Source organism: Pongo pygmaeus, chromosome 5 (assembly GCF_028885625.2).
Source record: "Pongo pygmaeus isolate AG05252 chromosome 5, NHGRI_mPonPyg2-v2.0_pri, whole genome shotgun sequence".
Taxonomy (NCBI): domain Eukaryota; kingdom Metazoa; phylum Chordata; class Mammalia; order Primates; family Hominidae; genus Pongo; species Pongo pygmaeus.
In genome coordinates, this window is record NC_072378.2 from 10,751,455 (window position 1) to 10,768,327 (window position 16,873).

Genomic DNA, 16,873 nt, shown 5'->3' on the forward strand with positions numbered 1-16,873 from the left:
AAAGAAAAAAATTAGCCGGGTGTGGAAGCGTGCAGTCCCAGCTACTAGGGAGGCTGAGGTAGGAGGATCACCTGAGCCCAGGAAGTCGAGGCTGCAGTGAGCCATGATGGCACCACTGCACTCCAGCCTGGGCATCAGAGTGAGATCCTGTCTCAAATAATAATAATAATAATAACAATAAAATAAAATACAGGATGGGACATGAAGGGAAACTAATGGTGATTTTCAAGTACCTATGTTCAGAACACAGCAATGGTACGGGACAAACTTTTCTAATTTAATATCTAAACATCCAGTGATTCTAAACAAATGTTTTTAAAAAATAATCATATTAACTTTTTGGACTAATAATTATTTTGGTTTGATAGATACAAAAAACCTATATTAATCAAAGTACATAATTCATAGAAAATAGAACAAGTATTAATACTTGCTTTAATTTCATTCACAGAATGGAAACAACTAAATATAAAAACTAAGGAAAACTATAAAACACTGCTCCATGGGCACTACAAACTATTTAAATGTTAATAATTGGTCATGCTAGATCAAAATAGTCTAATCTTTTCCAAAAGAAGGTCCTTTGTTTTTTTTTCATTTCCACGATAAAATCAGGGAGAATGAGCTTGCAAGATGGGTATATGATGACTGAGACTAAAGGCTGATGATGATTAAACTGTTAAAAAATTCTGCTATGGTGGAAGATAATTATAGATTATAGAAATTCTATTTATTTATTTATTTATTTTTTGAGATGGAGCTTTATTCTTTTTGCCCAGGCTGGAGTGCAATGGCGCAATATCAGCTCACTGCAATCTCCGCCTCCTGCGTTCAAGTGATTCTCCTGCCTCAGACTCTCAAGTAGCTGGGATTATAGGCGCGCGCCACCAAGCCTGGCTAATTTTTTATATTTTTAGTAGAGACGGGGTTTCACCATGTTGGCCAGGCTGGTTTCGAACTCCTGACCTAAAGTGATCCCCCCGCCTCGGCCTCCCAAAGTGCTGGGATTACAGGTGTGAGTCCAGCCTGGTATGTATATATGTATGTTATATATATATATATATATTTTTTTTTTTTTTTTTTTTTTGAGATGGAGTCTCACTCTGTTGCCCAGGCTGGAGTGCAATGGCGTGATCTCAGCTCACTGCAACCTCCACCTCCCGGGTTCAAGCAATTCTCCTGCCTCAGCCTTCTGAGTAGCTGGGATTACAGGTGCCCGCCACCACGCCCAGCTAATTTTTGTATTTTTTTTTTAACAGAGACAGGGTTTCACCATGTTGGCCAGGCTGGTCTCAAACTCGTTTGACCTCAGGTGATCCGCCTGCCTTGGCCTCCCAAAGTGCTGAGATTACAGACGTGAGCCACCGTGCCCAGCCAGAAATTCCATTTTATACAGAATCACAGAAATTGGTAAAGTTTTTAAATAAAAATGTCAGTGTGTATAGGCACATACCCCAGATTTGCAGTTATCCAATATAACAGTTATTTAACAGTTTAATAAATTTCTATGCACAATCTTGACAGTAATCTAAAGAGGTAGGAAAATGAAACTTTAAAGAAACCTACCATGTTTATGGATAAAAGCCAGCCCTTGCAATATTTGATACATAATATTTCTGATGACTGACTCAGGGAACAACTTGTTTCTGTAAAGAAATGAATAGTCACGTAATTCTGTTAAGCAACCAGCCAACCAATCCAAAGAAGGTTTATATTCCCCCTGCCTTGGAGCCTCTACTGGCCTCATGATACTGGTTAAACCAATGATTTATAGATTTATAGTCTTAAAGCTCACACATTTAAAACATGAAAATTAGATTTTTTTTGTTTTGATGTGAGGTAAAAACTCAAATCCACAACTGAATATATTGCACACACATCAAATAGCTAATTTTTTTTTTTTTTTTTTTTTTTTGAGACAAGAGTTTCGCTCTTTGTTGCCCAGGCTGGAGTGCAATGGCGCAATCTCGGCTCACTGAAACCTCCACCTCCCCGGTTCAAGCGATTCTCCTGCCTCAGCCTCCTGAGTAGCTGGGATTATAGGCATGCACCACAATGCCTGGCTAATTTTGTATTTTTAGTAGAGACAGGGTTTCGCCATGTTGGTCAGGCTGGTCTTGAACTCCTGACCTCAGGCGATCTGCCCACCTCGGCCTCCCAAAGTGCTGGGATTACAGGCATGAGCCACCACACCTGGCCTAAATAGCTAAATTTTAAAGTGTCCCAGGAAGAGCAAAGCTAGTTGAAAAACTGAATTACTAACAGATAAGCCAAGCATGCAAATCCGTATTATGCAGGCTTGAAGAATTTTAGAGATGGCTGGATGTGGTGGCTCATGCCTATAATCCCAGCACTTTGGGAGGCCAAGGCGGGAGGATCACTTAAGCCCAAGAGTTCAAGACCAGCCTGGGCAACATGGTGAAACCTTGTGTCTACAAAAAATACAAAAATTAGCCAGGTGTGGTAGCGCATGCCTGTAGTCCAGCTGCTGGAGAGGCTGAGGTGGGAGGATCACTTGAGCCTGGGAATTCGAGGCTGCAGTGAGCTGTGACTGTGCCACTCCACTCCAACCTGGTGACACAGTGAGATCCTGCCTCCAAAAAAAGGGAAAAAAATAAATAAATTTAGAGATATAAATAAATGCTTCAGTTCTATTCTGCATATTGGTGTTGTCCAATAAAAATATAAGAGCCGGCTGGGCATGGTGGTTCATGCCTGTAATCCCAGCACTTTGGGAGGCCAAGGTGGGTGGATTACCTGAGGTCAGGAGTTCGAGAGCAGCCTCGCCAACATGTTGAAACCCCGACTCTACTAAAAATATAAAAATTAGCTGGCGTGATGTCACATGCCTGTAATCCCAGCTCCTCAGGAGACTGAGGCAGAATTGTTTGAACCTAGGGGGCGGAGGTTACAGTGAGCTGAGATCGCACCACTTCACTCCAGCCTGGGTGAAAGAGTGAGACTCCGTCTCAAAAAAAAAAAAAAAAAAGAAAGAAAGAAATATATATGAGAGCCACTTGTGTACTTAACATAATTTTTCTAGCAGTCATGTTAAAAGAAATCAAACAGGTAAAATTAATTTTTAACAATATATTTAATTTAACCTAATATATGCCAAATATTATTTCAACATGTAATCAATATAAAAATGAGCTGACTGCACCACTGTACTCCAGCTTGGGTGACACAGCAAGACTATGCCTCTAAAAAAAATTTTTTTAAATTATTTATTTTTAAAATTTTACCTTTTTAATTTTTATTTTTTGAAAAAGAGATGCGGGCTGGGTGTGGTGGCTCCCCCCTGTAATCCCAGCACTCTGGGAGGCCAAGGCAGGTGGATCCCTTGAGTTCAGGAGTTCAAGACCAGCCTGGGCATCATGGTGAGACCCTGTCTCTACTAAAAATACAAAAATTAGCCAGGCGTGGTGGCACGTGCCTGCAGTCCCAGCTACTTGGGGCGCTGAGGCAGGGGAATTGCTGGAGCCCGAGAGGTCGAGGCTACAGTGAGCCATGTTTGCACCACTGCACTCTGGCCCTCCAGCCAAGGTGAAAGAGCAAGACCCTGTCTCTGAAAAAAAAGAGAGACACATGGTCTCGCTATGTTGCCTAGGCTGGTCTCAAAGTCCTGGAGCTCAAGCAATCCTCCCGCCTTGGCCTCTCAAAGTGCTGAGATTACAAGCATGAACCATCAAGCTTGCAGTAAAAAATATAAAAATTATTAATAAATGTGTTTTGTACCAAGTTTTCAAAATCTGATGTGTAATTTATTTTACATTGACAACACTCTTCAATGCAAACATTTCAGGAGTTCAATAGCCACATCTGACTAATGACTACTGTATTAGTGTAGCTTTATACAGTATAGATATATATATATGTATGTATTTTTTCTTTTTTGTTTGAGATGGAGTCTTCCTCTGTCGCCCAGGCTGCAGTGCAGTGGTGCGATCTCGGCTCGCTGCAACCTCTGCCTCCTGGCCGACACAGTGAAACCCTATCTCTACTAAAAATACAAAAATTAGCTGGCCTCCTGGGTTCAAGCAATTCTTCTGTCTCACCTTCCCAAGTGGCTGGGATTATGGGTGGCCTCAACCTCCTGGGCTCAAGCAATCTTCTCACCTCAGCCTCCAAGTAGCTAGGACTACAGGTGTGTGCCACCACGCCTGGCTAATTTTTAAATTTTTTTGTAGAGATGGAGTCTCACTATGTTGCCCAGGCTGGTCTCAAATTCCTGGGCTCAAGTGATCCTCCCACCTCAGCCTCGCAAAGTACTGGATTAAAGGCAGGAACTACCACATCCATCCAGATTTATATATATTTCAAAAATAGATGAAAATTTAATATTTCATGAATTTACATGTATTTCATTTTTTTCTTCAACAAGGGTATCTTGATATTTCATGTATGTATATATCATCTCAATATTTTAAAGGACAAAATTTACTAGAGGCTGAAAATTAAGATTACCCATAATCCCACCACCTGATTAAGAAACTTTTAATTTTTCAGTATTCTAATCCAGTCCTAATCCATTTGCATGCATAACTTTTATATTAGGAATGAACGTCACATACACACAATTTGGTTTGTTTTTTCCACTTACAAGCGTTTTCATAACCCTTATAATTATCACCTTTGATGGTAATAATTCCATCAATATTATATACAATAGTTACTAACCTATTTTCACACTAATTATTTATTTTAAATAGTTCAAAAAATGAAGCTTAGTATAGCCATTTAACAGTATATATTATTTATAGTAACTATAAAGACTAAGTATCCACATAAAAAATACTTGTAAGTCAATTAATCCAATAAAAAATTTTGTCCCACTAAAATTACAACTAAGTAAAAAGGCGTGCATGTCTATATACAAGGCCTAGAAGGGACTCTGGAAAAGTAAAAACTGATTTAAGGGGCAGAAATTTACTTTTATTTTAATTGATATTAATGTTATGATGATTTCGGCCTGAAACATAAGAGGCATTCAATAAATATGTTTTGAGAAAGGGAAAAATATGATTAAAGAAGAATTCACATAACATCCTCAGACCTTGAGTGAGTGAGCGTGTGTGTGTGTGTGTGTGTGTGTGTGTGTGTGTGTAAGAATCAAAGAGAAATCAACATCATTACTTCGGAAAATTATTTCTAAGTATTTCAGAGTTTTTTGTTGAACATTTCTCACTTTAAAAGCAGGCAAAATGGATGTTAATCTCCCAGATGTGATCAGAATAACCACCAAAACATTATCTCCTCAAGCCCAGGGCGGAAGACCGAAGCTCTCCCTTTACAGATTCTGCCCAAACATATTTAAAAATTGTGAATTTCCTTGAGACTGGTAACACATCAAGTCTTATCATTGACTTGTGCATTCTAATGACTGAACTTTTTAGATCCTTTCTTGAAAGCAACTTCGTTCCTTTCTCCATTCTTTCATTAACCTTCACAAGATGCTTGGGAGAGCAACCAAGAATTTTCTCAATAGTGCCCAAGGCCAGCTTTATTACTGAATACTAAACTATACATAAATTTGTATTTTTAAAAGCATAAATAGATAGTATGTGTATTGATATGAGATACTGGCCTTCACTTTCAAGGATTTACAACAGAAAAATGCTGGCTATGTCACAGCTGGTTCTTCGGTGTTAAATGTTACCCTTTGATAAAGGCAACAGAACTAGTTAATTTAAATTTACCTTTTGGAGTGATCACTGTTTATCTCATAAAGTACGACATATTGAAAGGATCCAAAGAACTCAAGGAGAGAATAACAGGGAAAAACGTGAATAAAAACATACCTGTCTTTCATTAATTGATAGAGGTTTTCTTTCATATATTCAAATATAAAATAAAGATGGTCATTTTCTCTGATAACTTCTTTCAATTTAATAACATTGGCATGATTAAGTTTCTTCAGAGACTGAAAAATAACAAATACGCATTAAAATTTCTTTAAAAAAACTTGTAGAATTTGGCAAAATTGCGTCAATGCTAAGTATGATAATTACCTTATGTAATTTTCCATTTCTCCTGAGTTCATTAATTAATGACATTTTAATATCTACATAATTGCTTTAAATAATGAACGTTAAGTGCAAACAATAAATCAAGCCAACAATAGCTATTAAACATTTCAATCTGTTACATTTTTCCCTTGGTTTATAAATAGGTCGAACTTTTGTCTGACTTAACCATGCAAAGGTATCCAAAATTGTATCCAAGTCTTTAAGCATAAAATCTAAGGAAATGGTATGTAGTAATTTAAAAAGTTGTCTTTGGTGGCTGAGCGCGGTGGCTCACGCCTGCTATCCCAGTACTTTGGGAGGCTGAGGTGGGCGGGTCACCTGAAGTCAGGAGCTCGAGACCAGCCTGGCCAACATGGTGAAACCTTGTCTCCACTAAAAATATAAAAATTAGCTGGGCATGGTGACACACACCTGTAGTCCTAGCTACTTGGGAAGCTGAGGCAGGAGAATCGCTTGAACCCAGGAGGTGGAGGTTGCAGTGAGCCGAGATCACGCCACCGCATTCCATCCTGGGTGACAGAGTAAGACTCTGTCTCAAAAAACAAAAAAAAGTTGTCTTTGCATAATATGATTTTAAGATGCTCTTTTGAAAGTGAAAGTGAACTTTCAAATGTGAGGATATAATTATATGCTGTTCTCCACTGACATCAGAACCAGAAGAAATGAGAAACTAATTTAGGAATACAAAGGAAAAACAAACACAATTATCTTCAGAATGCTTCCCACAGAGAATAAAATAATCTTAACTACTGTCCTCAGGTAGTGTTAAGGCCTTCTCAGGTTCTTTTCATCTTTAGGATTTTACCTTAACTTCTCTCAAGTTCATGCATTCATCCCAAGAATAGAACTTTCTCTTCATCCTAAAATAAATTAGGGAAAGTTTAGTGTTCAGGGATTGAGGATTCAAAGACACACATTACACTGTTGGCTTCCTTACTCCAGTATTGGTTCACTTTGGGCGAGCTATCTCTCTCTTTCCTTATCCTTACAAGGAAATCACCTCCTCTACCTCAAGGCTACTTGGTAGGCCTGCGTCGCATCCAAAATTCAGCTTTAACACAAAAGTGAAAAAATTACCATTAATCTTCTTTTCTGGGTGAGCTCTTAACATTTCTCTATCAGTTTAATTGTGCCTTTCTTAAAGGGTCCTTTTCAAGTTTCTCTCTTTTTAGAACTTTAGAGATAAATATAAAACACTATACTTCAGAGGGAGTTAGGAAAAGAAATCACAAATTTTGAGCAAATTTAGTCAAATAATTTGATCTGATAACTTGCATATCATTACATCAGCTTTAGACAAGAGGCCCATAAAGTTAAAGGTCTCCCTACTTAAATTATTTTAGTCGGTAAAAATTCAGAAGTAACTATAAACGTTAGAAATGGCTTTCTTGGCCGGGAGCAGTGGCTCACGCCTGTAATCCCAGCACTTTGGGAAGCCAAGGAGGGCGGATCACAAGGTCAGGAGTTCAAGACCATCCTGGGTAACATGGTGAAACCCCATCTCTACTAAAAATACAAAAAAATTAGCTGGGCGTGGTGGCAGGCGCCTGCAGTCCCAGCTACTTGGGAGGCTGAGGCAGGAGAATCGCTTGAACCCAGGAGGCAGATGTTGTAGTGAGCCGAGATTGCGCCACTGCACTCCAGCCTGGGTGACAGATGAGAAATGGCTTTCTTGAATTTTGTTATTTGCTTCCCCTCTTTCATCCCAATATTGGTTTCTATTAGAGATAAATATACCAAAAGTGTATTTCGGGTAAAAAGTATTTCCACTATATACACCAATTAGTTGTTGTGTTTTTATATGAACATGTGTTTTTACATGAACAGATTTTTAGTCACAATACAAAACAAGGGATAAAAAACAGGATTCATGGCCAGGTGCGGTAGCTCACGCCTGTAATCCCAGCACTTTGGGAGGCCGAGGCGGGTGGATCACGAGATCAGGAGATCGAGACCATCCTGGCTAACACAGTGAAACCCCGTCTCTACTAAAAATACAAAAAATTAGCCGGGCGTGGTGGCGGGCGTCTGTAGTCCCAGCTACTCGGGAGGCTGAGGCAGGAGAATGGCGTGAACCCGGGGGGCGGAGCTTGCAGTGAGCCCAGATCGCGACACTGCACTCCAGCCTGGGCGACAGAGCGAGACTCCGTCTCAAAAAAAAACAGGATTCATATTCTAAAAAATGTTTCTTCAGGTATGGGAATTATAAGGCTGGGCTGTGAAAAAGAAAAACCAAATATGCCATGCTGCTTTCATTTAGTATTATAATCTCCTATCGAGACGTTCCAGAAGATCCTTGGGAAGCTTAACGTTGTCTTTATTAATTACAATAATCCTTATGATCCAGAGGCTCTATGGGGGTATAATACACAGGTGAGGAAATGAGTAAAAATTGGCAGCACAACATCACAGCCAAGAACAGAGGCTGTGGAACCACACTGCCTGGATTCAAATCCTTGCCCAGTCACTCACCGTATGACTTTGGACAAGTCACCTAATGACCTGTCCGTGCCTCAAATTCCTTAGCTAGCCATACAGTAGAAACTACTGCATAAGAAAAGCGTCTTGCAAACTGCTTAGTTCAGCACTCGATAACTACTAGAAGTTTTCATGTTTACAAATATCTATGATTGACTATAAGACGAAATACAGGACATCACTGAGACGACATAAAGGGCATCAACTGCTATTATTTCTAAAATATCCTTAGTGAATCAGAATTTCATTTGCAGTTACTCAGGTACTAGATATTTATGAAGAAGTGTGATGAAATGGGGGTTTACTAGCTTATTAAAAGATACTTTTCAGTGCTATATAGATTTATAAAATGTCTTGCTAAAATGTAAAATGTAAATCTAGCACAATGATGAATTTAAAATAAAACAGAAGCCAATTCAAATACAGCTATAAAAGAAAAGTTGATTAATGAAATGATCACATCCATGTGAAACGGCACATATAATCTGCTATGATTCTTTTTTTTTTTTTTTTTTTTTTTTTTTGAGACATGGTCTCATTCTGTCACCCGGATTGGAGTGCAGTGGCCTGATCATGGCTCACTGTAGCCTTGACCTCCTGGGCTCAGGTGATCCTCCCACCTCTGCCTCTTGGGTAGCTGGGACTATAGGTACATGCCACCATGCTCAGCAAATTTTTGTATTTTTTGTAGAGATGGGGTTTCACCATGTTGCTCATGCTAGTCTCAAACTCCTGGGCTCAAGCAATCCGCCCACCTCGGCCTCACAAAGTGCTGGGATTACAAGCGTGAGCCACCACACCCAGCCTGCTATGATTCTTGAAACGTAATTTCAGAATTTTATTTTATTTTTGAGATGGAGTCTCGCTCCGTCACCCAGGCTGGAGTGCAATGGCGTGATCTCGGCTTACTGCAACCTCTGCCTCCCAGGTTCAAGCGATTCTCCTATCTCAGCCTCCCAAGTAGCTGGGATGACAGGTGTGTGCCACCATGTCCGGTTAATTTTTGTATTTTTAGTACAGATGCAGTTTTGCCATGTTGGCCAGGCTGGTCTCGAATTCCTGACCTCAGGTAATCCGCCCACCTCGACCTCCCAAAGTGCTGGGATTACAGGCATGAGCCACCACTCCAGGTCCAGAATTTTAAAAGTATCCAATCTTTTAGAAGCCAAATAAAAATATGTTCAAGTTACTTTTCAAGGTTCAGTGATAACTGAAACTTTCATTCTACCTGTAAAATCTGCATTCTCACTGGGCATGCTGGTGTGCACCTGTAGTCCCAGCTACTACAGAGGCTGAGGCAGGCGGACTGCTTGAGCTCAAAAGTTAGAGGCTGCAGTGTGCTATAACCGAGCCTGTGAATAGCCACTGCACTCCAGCCTGGGCAACACAGGGAGACTTTGTCTCTAAAAAAAAAAATCTGAGGCCGGGCGCAGTGGCTCACACCTGTAATCCCAGCACTTTGGGAGGTCAAGACGGGCGGATCACGAGGTCAGGAGATGGAGACCCTCCTGGGTAACAGGGTGAAACCCCGTCTCTACTGAAAATACAAAAAATTAGCCAGGCATGGTGGCGAGCGCCTGTAGTCCCAGCTACTTAGGAGGCTGAGGCAGGAGAATGGCGTGAACTCGGGAGGCGGAGCTTGCAGTGAGCTGAGATCGTGCCACTGTACTCCAGCCTGGGCAACAGAGCGAGACTCCATCTCAAAAAAGAAGCTGGCCGGGCGCGGTGGCTCACACCTGTAATTGCAGCACTTTGGGAAGCTGAGGTGGGTGGATCACCTGAGGCCGGGAGTTCAAGACCAGCCTGACCAACATGGAGAAACCCCGTCTCTACTAAAAATACAAAAATTAGCTGGGCGTGGTAGCACATGCCTATAATCCCAGCTACTTGGGAGACTGAGGCAAGAGAATCGCTTGAACCTGGGAGGCAGAAGTTGCAGTGAGCTGAGATTTTGCCATTGCACTCCAGCCTGGGCAACAAGAGCGAAACTCTGTCTCAAAAAAAAAAAAAAAAAATCTGTATTCTCTTCATCCATCCAGATGTACTCTCTTCATGTCTTCTTCTTTTCAGCAATTACCACTTCTCAACAGTACTTCCCTAAGGCAATGCATGTATCTATCTACAATAAATACAGAAGTTTCCTTGCAAAATGATTATCCCAAAGGTAAAACAATTTCTTAGAATAGCTAAGAAAAGGCATTTCCTTTTAGGTTCCTTGCCATCTTTTGTCATTTATTAATTCGTCAACAACCACTCCATGCCAGGGCAATGAACAATCAGAGATGGTACCATGGTGTTCCCAACTGACACGGGAAATCAACTTCAGAAATGGAACTACCTCTCAAGTTCTTAAAGGGCAGAGGGCTTAATACATATTTATTAACTTCATGAAGTGAGGGAATCTTTCTACCATCCTCTAACATAAAGTATATAACTTAAAAAAAAATGGCAGCAGAAAAGACAAGATTTCAGTGATCTAAATTAAAACTCCCCAAAGGAAACATTCAAAAAGGAACCTCTTGTTTTGTTCAGTGTAGTGTTCTCCCAGCTTCTAACCATTCCCCCTCCAACATATCCTAACCAGTTTTGACTGCATTTCTAGACCGCTCAAAAGGTTTGCCTGCTGAATTAAGCACAGACTTTCTCCTCCATGTTTGCATTAGCAGATTACACCACCCTATCCGTCATCTACCAACTGCCACACCATGCCCTTGCTTCTTCAGGCCAGCTCCAGAAAAGCAGAGGGCTAGCATTCAGCTTCTTCTCTGCTTCTCAACGTAATTCTGAACTTGTTTAATTCCTACTCGTTAAATTCCATATGGAACTTCTTAAATTCCACATCTGATAACACATGGAACTTGTTAAATTCCATAGCTGAACTTGTCTAATCCCAACAGAAATCCCCACTCCCAGCCCCCAACACCGGCTCTTTTGTTTAAAAGGTTTTTAGAATGAAAACACCTTCTTCCAGGTAATCAATTTCCCTTCAAGGGCAGGGACATGTTTACTGCCCATTCTGAAAATTAAGAATAAGCAGCTCTTCTTCAGCTACTCCACAAAATGTATTCAATGTAGAATTTGTTTATTATTTATTTATTTATTTTGAGACAGAGTCTCACTGTGTTGCCCGGGCTGGAGTGCAGTGGCGTGATCTCGGCTCACTGCAACCTCCACCTCTCCTGGGTTCAAGTGATGATCCTGCCTCAGCCTCCTGAGTTGCTGGGATTACAGGCACACGCCACCACACCTGGCTAATTTTTGTATTTTTAGTAGAGATGGGGTTTCACCATGTTGGCCAGGCTGGTCTCGAACTCCTGACCTCAAGTGATCCGCCCGACTTGGCCTCCCAAAGTGCTAGGATTACAGGTGTCAGCCACCACACCCAGCCTGGAATTTATTTTTAATTTTAGGGGAAAAGTATCGATGGATCTTAAAGTGTTACCTAACCAGTTATACCTAGAATATTTATGGCCTAAATTGGAAATGCCTAGAATTTTATATCACCAAGCAAAAGTTTGATTGGATATTATGGGATGTGAATTGTTTTGGTAACAAACAAACAAAAAAAAATGAGAACGGAGAATGAGGACTCTAATATCTGTAATTTTCAGGTAAAGTTTATCCCTGTTTATCAGGCTTTAAAGAGATGGCAAAGCCTGCTTATATGACTGTTGTAGATAACATAACTATCTCGTTCAGACTTGAGGAGTAACGGCTATAGTGAATATTCAGTGTAGGTGAAACTGATAACCCTGCCAGTAGCCTGGCTTCACAGTTGCTTAACTCCTAAGAGATGTTCACCTCTGTCCTGCCACAGTTACTCATAAACTCCTTGTTATGATGAATGGTCCTACCGTCCAAGACCTAACAACCTTTCCAACTTCAGACTCTTGATTATAACCTCCTATCCTTTTCACCATCGCTACCCTCAAAACTTCTTTATATAACCTCTTTCTTGTTCAACTTGTGGCTATTCCTACAACCACCTGTGTGGCGTGGTTTGCCTCCTCATCCAGCTTGGCCCCACCATCAGCCTTTCACCCACTATACTCTCAAGATCACACACACTTTCTGAACATCCCCTTCTCCCACCATTCCACTGCTCCTGCCTTGTCATCCTCCAGTCTCCCCTCTCCTGCCTCGTCATCCTCCAGTCTCCCCTCTCCATACAGATGGGTGAAGGTGGAAAGAAAAGTCATGAAAATGCTCCCAGCGGCTCCACTTTCACATTCATCCCATGTAATTTCAGGCGGACTCTTCCTGACACTGGGCAACCCCTTTGTGGCTTTCTTAGCAACTCAGTAACTCATCCTTCACAACTCTCCAAAGCTCCATGCCTCCACTGGCGTACTTCCCACTGCTCCTTGTCCCACTGCAGTCTGGCTTCCACTATTCCACTGGAACAATGCTCACCATGGCTGCCAGTTATGTTATATTCCCCAAACCCAAGGAACACCACGGCAGATGATATTGTTGAAATATCACAAGGCCATTTCCAGCCCCTTTCCTTCTGCCTCCTGATACAGAGACTGGAAGAGTAAATACCCACTCTCTCAGCCTCCTTCGGAAGTGAGAGAGACCACGTGACCCACTACTAGCTAGTAAGATGTAAAGGGATGTCCTTGAGGACTTCTGGGGAAGAATTATTACTAGCTGATAAGATGAGAAGAGTTTGCTGGTATTATTCTCCCTTCTTCCCTCCTTGAACATGGATGTAATGCCTGGAGGTGAAGTAGCCATAAGGTGGTCATTAGATGACACATTTGAGGACAAAAACAATGCTAACCACTCAGCATGAAAATCAGAGAAAACATCTGAATTTCTTGGGTACAATGTTGAGCCGTTGAAAGAGCTCTGGAATCATCACACTCCAGACTTCCTGATACACGCTTCTGCTTCTTTAGATCTTTCCCTTGCTTTCAGATATTTTCTACATTCTCCTGGTTTCTACCGTATTTCTCTGGTGGCTCCTCAGACTTTTTTGTAAGATCCTATTCCAGGGCCCATCCTTTATATGCCATGGTTTCTCAGTGCTCTAAATGAGGACCTCTTTTCTTCTCCCTCTAAAGAGTTTCAATTGCCATCTGTAGATTAACCATTCCAAATCATCAGCCTGCACCTCTGTTTTGAGATTTAAATGCAAATATTCAATTGACTAAAAGTCATCTTAAAGTCATTATGCCCCAAACTGAATTCAGCTTTACCCCTAAGCCTGTGATTTCCCCCTCCTTGACATGGTACATGGCACCACCACTATACATTTAAGCCAGAATCCCAGGAGTTAGCCTGGACTCTTCCCCATTTTTTACTCCTCCCTCCACCCTCATGCCCAGTCACCAGTTTCTATAGAGCCTGCTTCCTAAATGTCCCTTGACTGTATCCACTTACATCCATCCCCAAAGCTATTTTCCTGTCAGGCCACCACCACTTCTAACCAAGATGACTGCACTGACCTTCTAACCTCTAACCAAGATGACTGTATTGACGTTCTAACTGGCCAACCTGTGTCCAGTCTTGACCTCTTCAATCGTCTCCACTCTTCTACTAACCAGCCAGTTCTAAAAATTTGATTACATCAACAACTCTGCTTAAAATCCTTCATGACCTTCTAGTCCTCAAGATATACAAACTCCTTCATCTGGCTTCACGACTTCATCTGCTAGCCTCACGTCCCTCCTCTGCCCCACTCGTAATCCACGCTCCAGCCACCTACACTTCTTTCAGTTACTCAGCCCCAGTTAGGCCCTCACACACTCTCTCTCGCCTCCAGGGCTTCATACATACTATTTCTTACTCCCTGGAGCATTTCCCCCGACCCCCCTTTTTAAAAAAATAATTTTCTCTCATTCTTGAGGTCTCAATGACTTGGGAAGCCTTTTGTGATACTTCTCCAGTGTGGCTTATCTAGGCTCCCACAGGACCCAATATTCCCCCATCATAGGACTTAGCATACTTGATGTTGTAAATTCTTGAATCTGCTGGTCTTCCTGAGTATATTGTAAGACATCTATTTTGTCCCGATCATGAAATACAATAGGAGTTTAACAATTTTGTGCTAAATGAATTTTTCAATTTTCTTCAAGTCTTCCATGGGACTTCTCATTCATTTTTGCTCCATCTTTGCCTAAGGTGGAGCACTGCCCAGCACACAGTAGATGCTGCATGTGGCAGACACACGGTAAGCTGAGTAGCCGAAAGCCCTCCTTCTCTTCCTCTTCATTCACAGAGTCAGCTTTTACACAGGGATATAAAATGCTCAGCTAAGTAATCAGTTTCCCAGCCTCCCTGCAGCTAGGGGTGCCATGTGGTACACTTCTGATCAACGAGAGGAAACCCGATGCATTCTGGATGGGATGTGAGAAAGCTTCTGTTTTCCCAATTAAAAAAGAGTACAGTAGGCCGGGCACAGTGGCTCATGCCTGTAATCCCAGCACTTTGGGAGGCTGAAGCTGGTGGATCACCTGAGGTCGGGAGTTCAAGACCAGCCTGACCAACATGGAGAAACCCCCTCTCTACTAAAAATGCAAAATTAGCCAGGCGTGGTGACACGTGCTTGTAATCCCAGCTACTCGGGAGGCTGAGGCAGGAGAATTGCTTGAACCCGGGAGGCAGAGGTTGTGGTGAGCTGAGATCGCGCCACTGTACTCCAGCCTGGCAACAGAGCAAGACTGTCTCAAAACAAAACAAAACAAAAAAAATGCCGTATTTTTGAAGGATAAAACAAACACCATATTTTTGCCACTCAGAAAAAAATGATGAACATTTTGTCATATAAAACTAGGCAGTAATAACCATCTGTGGGACTGTACCCAAGACCCAACACCCCTTCTGATTCGCCTACCCTCCTCCCCAGAAGCCACGGTTATCATGGATTTTGGGTGTATCTTTCCAGGCCTTTAAAAATATTTTTATATATGAATGTATTTGTGTATAATAAAGTATTTCTTTGTGTGAATTTACATAATAATTTAATCTACAAATGAGGGCTATTTCAGCTCATTTTGTCTAATAACACTCATTTCTTAGGTTTCTGTCTTACTGAAGTAGTGAGTATCCCCAGTGCAATCCTAATCAGCAGGACTGCTAGCAGGCATTTGGGGTTTTCAAATGAATTGTACTGATATTACTTCTGATATTTCACATTAATATGAATTATATAGGTTTTCATATTAATTCACATTAATATGAATTATATAGGTTAGGGAAGTTTCTTTTTATTCCTATTTGCTAAGAGTTTTTTTGTTTGTTTGTTTGTTTGTTTTAGATAGGGTCTCACTAGGTCACCTAGGCTGAAGTGCAGTAGTGGTGGCACTATCTTGGCTCACTGCAGCCTCGACCTCCTGGGCTCAAGCAATCCTCCCACCTCAGCCTCCCGAGTGGCCGGGACTACAGGTGTGCACCACCATGCCCAATTAATTTTTGTATTTTCTGTAGAGGCGAGGTTTCGCCATGTTGCCAAGCTGGTCTCAAACTCCTGGGCTCAAGCAATCCTCCTGCCTTGCCCTCCCAAAGTGCTGGGATTATAGGTGTGAGCCACTGAGTTCAGCCAAGAGGCTTTATCATAAGTTTTTTAAGAAATCAATGTTTTTTTTTTAATTAGTCAAATCACAAATGAGTATTCAATTTTATTAAGCCTATTCCATTTATTTTTCATTTCCATTATTGTATATTATATATTTACTTAGCTGATGATAATGACTGTTTAAAAATATTTTATGAAGTTATTTCCTTGTACATGTAATGGTTTAGATCATAATATTTTAAAACATTTGCTAAAGTATTTAAATTTTAGATTGTCATAATTTGGTTGATGTGGTAATGTGGAGATGCGTATCCAATGAGTACGGGACTGGTTCTAGTGGAAGCCAACTGCCCTGTCCCGAGGCTATTCAAACAACCCTCTGGAAAGGCCCAAGGAAGGAGCCTCTGTAAAAGGGAACTGAGGTACCTCTTGCCAACAGCCGGCACAAATATGCCAACCCTGTGAGTGAGTGTGATGGGTTGAACTGTGTCCTCCAAAACTCCTATATTGAAGTCCTAGCCCCCAGACTTTCACAGTGTGACAGTATCTGAAGATAGGGTCTTTAAAAAGGTAATTAAGGTTAAGTGAGGTCTTTCAGATAGGCCCAAATCTGACATGACTGGTGTCCTTATAAGAGGAGCCTGGGCAACATGGCAAGACCCCATCACTCCAAAAAAATTTTTAAAAAATTAGCCAGGTGTGGTGGTACATGCCTATAGTCCCAACTACTCTGGAGGCTGAGGCAGGAGGATGGTTCAAGCCCAGGAGGCTGAGGCTATAGTGAGCTATGTTTGTACCACTGTACCTCAGCCTGGGGGAAAGAGGCGGGAAATGTGGACACAGA

General features: G+C 41.4%; 1 protein-coding gene across 17 annotated transcripts in view; it reads right to left on the reverse strand.

The window, feature by feature from the left end:
• Positions 1-16,873, reverse strand: part of MAK (male germ cell associated kinase) — a 74,317-nt gene that overhangs the window by 46,984 nt on the left and 10,460 nt on the right. For all 17 annotated transcript variants that reach the window (XM_054490099.2, XM_054490093.2, XM_054490097.2 and 14 more), the window contains exons 3-5: positions 6,835-6,889; positions 5,802-5,923; positions 1,567-1,646 (exon numbers count right to left, since the gene is read on the reverse strand). In XM_054490099.2, coding sequence (XP_054346074.1) covers positions 1,567-1,646; positions 5,802-5,923; positions 6,835-6,889 — 257 coding nt within the window. The remainder of the gene's footprint in view (positions 1-1,566; positions 1,647-5,801; positions 5,924-6,834; positions 6,890-16,873) is intronic.